The sequence below is a fragment of the Ailuropoda melanoleuca genome, chromosome 1, assembly GCF_002007445.2.
Source record: "Ailuropoda melanoleuca isolate Jingjing chromosome 1, ASM200744v2, whole genome shotgun sequence".
NCBI lineage: Eukaryota > Metazoa > Chordata > Mammalia > Carnivora > Ursidae > Ailuropoda > Ailuropoda melanoleuca.
The window spans coordinates 142,090,801-142,098,355 of record NC_048218.1 but is presented as its reverse complement, the minus strand read 5'-3'; the positions used below and the strand labels follow the sequence as shown (position 1 = coordinate 142,098,355).

General features: G+C 37.8%; 1 protein-coding gene across 5 annotated transcripts in view; it reads right to left on the bottom strand.

Moving 5' to 3' along the window:
* Window positions 1–1,262: 1,262 nt before the first annotated feature.
* AKAP9 (A-kinase anchoring protein 9) overlaps window positions 1,263–7,555 on the bottom strand; it is a 188,307-nt gene continuing 182,014 nt past the window's right edge. For all 5 annotated transcript variants that reach the window (XM_034667617.1, XM_034667627.1, XM_034667622.1 and 2 more), the window contains 2 exons: window positions 6,108–6,247; window positions 1,263–1,613 (listed from right to left, as the gene is read on the bottom strand). In XM_034667617.1, coding sequence (XP_034523508.1) covers window positions 1,579–1,613; window positions 6,108–6,247 — 175 coding nt within the window. In that variant the 3' untranslated portion in view covers window positions 1,263–1,578. The remainder of the gene's footprint in view (window positions 1,614–6,107; window positions 6,248–7,555) is intronic.

Sequence of the window (7,555 nt, the reverse complement as noted above, 5' to 3'; positions counted from 1 at the left end):
GCTTTGGAATACATTTGTTATTTCTGGAACTCCTCTTAATTGGAACCCAGCTGCTAATATGGAAAAATTAGGTAATTTGAAATCCCCACGACTGTAGAACTTGTTACCATAGCCTGTTTGTTGCTATGAAATCATAGAATGTCCAGTGGTAAGACAAAATCCTCAGGATGTAAGCATTAAATACTCCTCTTGCTGTTTTAGTGAGCTGCCATATTTCAGGAAGGATTCTGGTTCAGAAATGCTGAGATTTACATCTTTATGAGAGCTTCTCAATCTGGGATTTGGATTGGACAGCAAGAATACTGCTTAATTCTGCTGCATTTAGCTTTATGGTTAATAAAATTTAAGATTCTTTCAGTTAAATGATTTCTTCATGATCCTAGTAGGCATAGCTTTGTAAAGACAAACCTTTGGACACAAGTAACACTAAACACTATAGGGCAATTATAAACTAATCATGAAAATAACAATATAGCTTTTAAAAAATGCTATATGTAGATGTAAAGCTGATAGAAAGTTACATAGAAAACTTCCTCAAGGGAGGGACAGAAAAATCCCAATAGTATCTAAGATTAGGACAACTTTCTAAATCTCAAAATATACATATTTGAGATAATGAGATAATCTGCACAGCCATTGACTGAATGTTCATGTCCGTTCCCCCCCCATCAAATTCTTATGTTGAAATCCAATCCTCAGTTTGTTGGTATTTGGAAGTGGGGCCTTTGGGAGGTGATAAGGTCATTGGGGCAGATATCTCATGAACGAATTAATGTCCTTATAAAAGAGACCTCCAAGAGCTCCCTTGTCCATTCTGCCATGTGATGACAGAGCAAGAAGGTGATAGTCTGTGAACCAGGAAGCAGGTCCTTAACCAGACACCAAATCTATTGGCAGCTTGATTTTCGACGTCCCAGCCTCCAGAACTGTTGGAGGTGTATTTCTGTTGTTTATAAACCACCTAGTCTATGGTATTTGGTTACAGCAGCCTGAATGGACTAAGACATACACCAAACACTATGGTTCAGTTAAAAATGAAGAAGGTTCCAAAAAAAAGGTTCAAATACAATGTGGTTAAAATGGTGAAGTCATTTTTATTTCAGTACTTGACAAAATACCCCATAAAATTCAAAACTTCTACCATTATACAAAAATAGGTCTCTACAAGTGATAGTATCTGTCTTCATCACCAGTAGCAAATATATTAGGGCAGAAACATGTAATTCAGTAGCCTTATAAGAAAAGTGCAGGACACCTCAAGCTACACATTCAGCAGTATCATAATGTGCAGTTTAATCTTTTCACCCATCCGATAAATACACAAGGTTTATAATTTAATCATTTAAATTAGCATTCCACAAATATACATGTAATTTAATGATTATTGTGCATGAATACATACACAATGCTAATATGTACAAATTCCAGTCTGTTTTCATGTGCTGGCGAGGGATTTGTATACAATCATAAGCTGTGTTCATATTGGTCCCGCTGAATATCCACAATACAAAAGCACAAAACCTGATTTACAAAAGGGAATCTGTTTAAAATCACTTCGATTCATAATGTTTCAAAGGATTATCTTCTCATGCCAGCATGAAACTGGGTTGAACCTATGAAAGAAAAAGAAGACAAGTAAATGATTTTAAATTAAATTGCTACCTGTATCAGACCAATTAGTACAGGCACACCTTGCAGATACTGCAGATTGGGTGCCAGACCACTGCAATCAAGTGAATACTTCAATACAGAGTCAAATAATTTTGTTTTCCCAGGCAAATAAAAATTATCTTTATACTATAGTCTGTTAAGTGTGCAATAGCATTATGTCTAAAAATACAGTGTACATACCTTTAACACTTTATTATTAAAAAGTGCTAATCATCATCTGAGCTTATAATCTTTTTGCTGGCGGAGGGTCTTGTCTCCATGTTGAAGGCTGCTGACTGATCATGGTGGTAGCTGCTGAAGGTTGGGGTGGCTGTGGCAATTACTTTAATTAAAACAAAAATGGAATCTGCTGCATCGATTGGCTTTTCCTTTCATGAACAATTTCTCTGTAGCATGTGATGTGTTTGCAAGCATTTTACTCAGTGTCGAACTTTTTTTCTTTCTTTAGTGTAGAACTTTCAAAACTGGAATCAATCCTCTTAAACGCTGCTGCTTTATCAACTAAGTTTATTAACATTGTAAATCCTTTGTTATCATTTCAACAATCTTCACAGTATCTTCACTAGGAACAGATTCCATCTCAAGAGACCACTTGTGTTTGCTCATCCATAAGCAACCCCTCAACCATTAAAAGGTTTCATCATAAGACTGCAGCAATTCAGTCCCATCCTCAGGCTCCACTTCTAGTTCTCCTGCTACTTCCACCCACATCTGCAGTTACTTCTTCCCCTGAAGTCTTCAACACCTCAAAGTCATGCATGAGGGTTGAAATCAACTTCTTCCAAACTCCTGTTCATGTTAAAATTTTGACCTCTTTCCAAGAATCATCAATGTTCTTACTGGCATCTAGAATGGTGAATCCTTTCCAGAAGGTTTTGGTTTACTTTGCCCAGTTCTGTCAGGGGAATCACTATCTATGATAGGTAGAACCTTACAAAATGTATTTCATAAATACTAAGACTTGGAAATCAAAATTACTCCTTGATCCATGGGCTGCAGAATGGATGTTGTTATTAGCAGGCATGTAAACATCAATCCCGTTGTACATCAGAGCTCTTGGGTGAGCAGGTGTATTGTCAATGAGCAGTCGTATTTCGAAAGGAATCTTTTTTTCCTGAACAGATCTCAACAATGGGTTTAAAATATTCAGTACACCATGTTGTAAACAGATGTGGTGTTCTGTCCTGACGTAACACACGCAGAGCAGATTTAGCATAATTCTTAAAGGCGCCAGGATTTTTAAATGGTAAAATGAGCACTGGCTTCAACTTAGTCACCAGCTGTATCAGCCCCTAACAAGAGAGTCAGCCCATCCTTTGAAGCTAGACACTGACTCTTTGTCTCCAGCTATGAAAGCCCTAGATGGCATCTTCTTCCAAAAGAAGGCTATTCTGTCCACACTAATCATCTGTGATTCAGCGTAGCCACCTTCAGGAATGATCTTAGCTAGATCTTCGGGCAACGTGGAGCTTCTACATCAGCGCTCGTTGCTTCACCTTGCACTTTTATGCTGTGGAGACAGCTTTCCTTAAAACGCATCAACCAAACTCTGCTAGCTTCAAACTTTCTTCTGCAGCTTCCTCACACCTCTTCCAGCCTTTACAGAATTGAGGAGAGTTACGGCCTTGCTCTGGACTAGGCTCTGGCATAAGGGAATGCTGTGGCTGGTTTGATCTATCCAAACCACTAAAACTTTCCTCTTTATCAAGCAATAAGGCTGTTTTGCTTTTTTATCATTTGTGTGTTCACTGGTGTAGCACTTTATTTATTTTTAAAGATTTTATTTATTTATTTGACACACAGAGAGAGAGAGCACAAGCAGGGGGAGTAGCACAGGGAGGGGGAGAAGCAGGGAGCCCGACTTGGGACTTGATCCCAGGACCCTGGGATCATGACCTGAGCCGAAGGCAGATGCTTAACTGACTGAGCCACCCAGGCGCGCTGGTGTAGCACTTGTAATTTCCTTCAAGAACTTATCTTTTGGATTTATAGCTTGGCTCTTTGGTGCAAGAGGCCTACCTTTTGACCTATCTTGGCTTTTGACTTGCCTTTTTCACTAAGCTTAATAATTTCTAGCTCTTGATTTTAAGTGAGATGTGTGACTCCTCCTTTCAGTTGAATACTTAGAGGGCACTGTAGGGTTACTGACTGGCTTAATTTCAATGTTGCTGTGTCTCAGGGAATAGGGAGGCTCCAGGGAAAGGAAGGGAGACAGAGGAGTGGCTGGTTGGTGGAGCAGTCAGAACACATTAATTAACACATAATCAATTAAGTCTGCCATCTTACATGAGCACTGTTCATGGTGCTTCCAAAACAAAATAGTGAACATCAAAAATCAGTGATCACAGGTCTAGTAAGAAAGTCTGAAACACTGTGAGAGTTACCAAATGTGACAGAGACATGAAAGTGAGCAAATGTTGGAAAAATTGCACCAAGAGACTTGCTCAAACACAGGGCTGCTGCAAACCTTCAATTTGTAAAAAATGCTTATCTGCAAACTGCAATAAAGTGAAGCGCAATAAAACGAGATATGCCTGTAGTGATTTCAAATTGCTACCTACACCAGCCTAACTAATTCATGAAGGGCAGAAGATTGCTATTACCTTCCATTAAAAAATGTTTTTTTTTTAATGAGCATGGGTGGCTCAGTCAGTTAGGTATCCAACTCTTGATCTCAGCTGGGGTCTCTATCTCAGGGTCGTGAGTTCGAGCCCTGCATTGGGCTCTGTGCCGAGCTGCAGAGCCTATTTAAAAAAAAATGTGCAATACAAAAAATGCTTTTTATTTTTCTAAAAAAAAGTCTTATTCATACTTGAACTGATTTTTATGTTTTAGATTTATTTGTTTATTTGAAAGAGAGCACACACGCACCAGTTGAGAGAGGGGCAGAGGGAGTGAATCTTTAAGCAGACGCCCTGCTGAGCGCAGCGCCCAGTGATAGGGCTTGATCTTACAACCCATGAGATCATGACCTGAGCTGAAACCAAGAGCTGGATGCTCAACTGACAGAACCACCCTGGTACCCCTGAACTATTTTTTAAAAGAGATGTTGAATATGTATTTAAAAGTCACTGTGGCTCAATCTGTAGCAAGGTCAGACTAATATTAAGATTCTCTTCAAATTGCCCAGCAGGTTGAATGTTTTATACCCTATACCTCCTGCCTCTTGAAAAATCTTTTGGACTTTATAATCTGAGTCTTCACTGAGCTCTACTTCTGAAACTAAAAATACATTATATGTTAATAAATTGAATTTAAATTAAAATAAAATAAAATCTGAGTCTTGTGAAATCTAGATGCTCGAAACGAAATAAAAACCAAACCATACCAAAGTCCAGCTATGGTAATTACAGTTTCCTATGACTACAAGTTGCTTGGGTTAGGTGATTTCTTATATGAGGAGACAAACTACTAAAAATAACCTGCTACTATTCCTATCTGGTTTGTGGGGATAGTAGGGAAAAAAGGATCTTTCACAAAAGTAAAAACAAAATACTGATTTAGAATTATTTTAAGCACACTAAATTAAAATTCAGACTTTGGAATCAGGGGCGAATTGAAGGGAGACTGGGAAAACAGATTTTCCCACAATGAATAGGGAATCCATATATCTATTAAGTATGAATTTTTGTGTGTTTCTGAACAGAGGAAAAAAAGGTCTTTCTTATAAAGTCTTTTGAATGAATGGGTTTCGTGGATTATGCATAAAAGCACTGGGTCCGAGTAGGGATAATGGCTGCATTAAATGCTTAAGATACTTGTTTCCTTCTCTCATCTCTCCACCCCTACTTTGCATGCCTCATCATGTATTATAGTTGACCCCTGGACAATGTGGGGGTTAGGGGCGCTGACCCTTACACAGTCAAAAATCCATGTATAATGTTACTCTCCCATAACTTAATACTAATAGCCTACTCCTTTGACTGAGAAAGCCTTATAGGTAAGATAGAGTCAATTAACGTATTTCTATGATATATGTTGTAGTCTTACAATAAAGTAACCTAGAGAAAAGAAAATGTTAAGAAAGTCATAACAGAAAATACATTTATAGTACTGTATTGTATTTAGTGAAAAAAACCTGTACATAAGTGGCCCTGTGCAGTTCAAACCTGTGTTGTTCAGGAGTCAACTATACTTGGGAACATGTTCTCCAGCAGACTCTGTAAGCCTCACAGGACTTTGTACACTGGTGCCTGTCGTGCATTTCACCTAATCAATCTGAGTAGGGAATCTTTTTTTGTGGGAGTGAAATCTGGGGTGATAAATCATGTCTTGAGTTAAATTTCTAAGTCTAACCTGGTAACTCATGAACTAAACTCTAAGATTTGATTATCTAATGAGGAAGGTCAAGGAGTTTCAGAAAGAGAACAGAGAGCTCTGGGTCTGTCCAGCACGACAGGGCTGCCAATAATAATACACAGTGAAGCTGGGAGTACCTGACTGTACAGTTCCAAGTCGTCTCTGCAGTGCCTCTAGCCGAGTGATATAATCTGTCAGGGCTCTGTCAGGGTCATAATTCTGAAGCTGAGAACATGCTAAGGAACCAGGATTTAAATCAGCTGGAGGGCCTGGGTACCTATGAGATTAAAAATATGAACATGAATCCAAATCATCCACAAAGCAAGTCATGTAACAACCTGCCTCCACCCTGCCTCAAAAGGTAAATCCTTGAGTTACAAACATAATAACTGCTAACTGGTGAGAACAGTCAGAATTCACATTTGAACATTTCTTTACATGTGTCTGCTGTTGGTCCACAGGTAGCAAAGTATCTGGCTTTGCAGATAAGTAGTTCTTGGTTTGACTAGAACTTCAGTTTTCTTATGTGCAAGGCTGAATGTGGATTAGAGATTCTGAATGTATATAACCCAGGATCAGAGAAGGTTCCCAGTAAATAATAACTTATTATTATAATTATAATAAATTATTCTTATGTAATATATAACATGTATTATATCTAATATAAATACATTTATCAATGCCATTCCTATAATATTTTCCAATGATCTTACTAAGAATCAGATATTTAATATGTTTACATTATTAGGGTTAAAAACTGAAACTAGAGAGCAGAAATTGTAACTTTGCAATATTTCTAGTATATGGCCATGCTAAAAATAGATGCACATAATCTGTTAGCTCTCATCTGTTGATAACACCTGATGTGTTCTTCCAGCTTCATAACCATGTTTCTTAAATCATTCTTTTCTTCACTCAGTGGCTGATCTGTCCTGTCAGCTCAGCATTTTGCCTCAGTAGTCTTTCAGTCAAGGAGTCTCAATAAGTACTTGGGGACACTAAGCTAGGCTTAATTTGTATCCCCCAAATGTCTGAGCATTTGTGATGTATATGGGAAAAAACTTCTAATAAACTCAAAGCAGCTACTAAGTCATCATAAATGTCTAGTAAAGTGCTTGTTGCAGAAGTCCTCGATAAATGCTGTGTATGTACAAATGCATCCTGTCATGTAGACTCCAGAGTTTTCTTTCATAATCCCCAGAGACTGTCAATTTTAGTTAATACTTTTCCCAATGTCCAACCACAGCATATACTAAATTAACACTTGGTCAGTTAGGTTTTCTTTTTTCTTTTTTTAGAAATTATTATTATTACTATTTTTTAAAATTACGTTCAGTTAGCCACTGTATAGTACATCTTTAGTTTTTCATGTAGTGTCCAATGATTCATTAGTTGCATATAACACCCAGTGCTCGGTTTCCTATACCCTTGGAAACCAGGTATATATCCAAAAACTATTTCTGATTCTCAGCCTTAGATTATATACATTATATGCAACTAAACATACACTTAGGTATTTCGATGTAAAGGAGTCAAAGCCCTAACACTGTCCTCCCCTCTCTGTTAAGTATTAGTATATTTAACT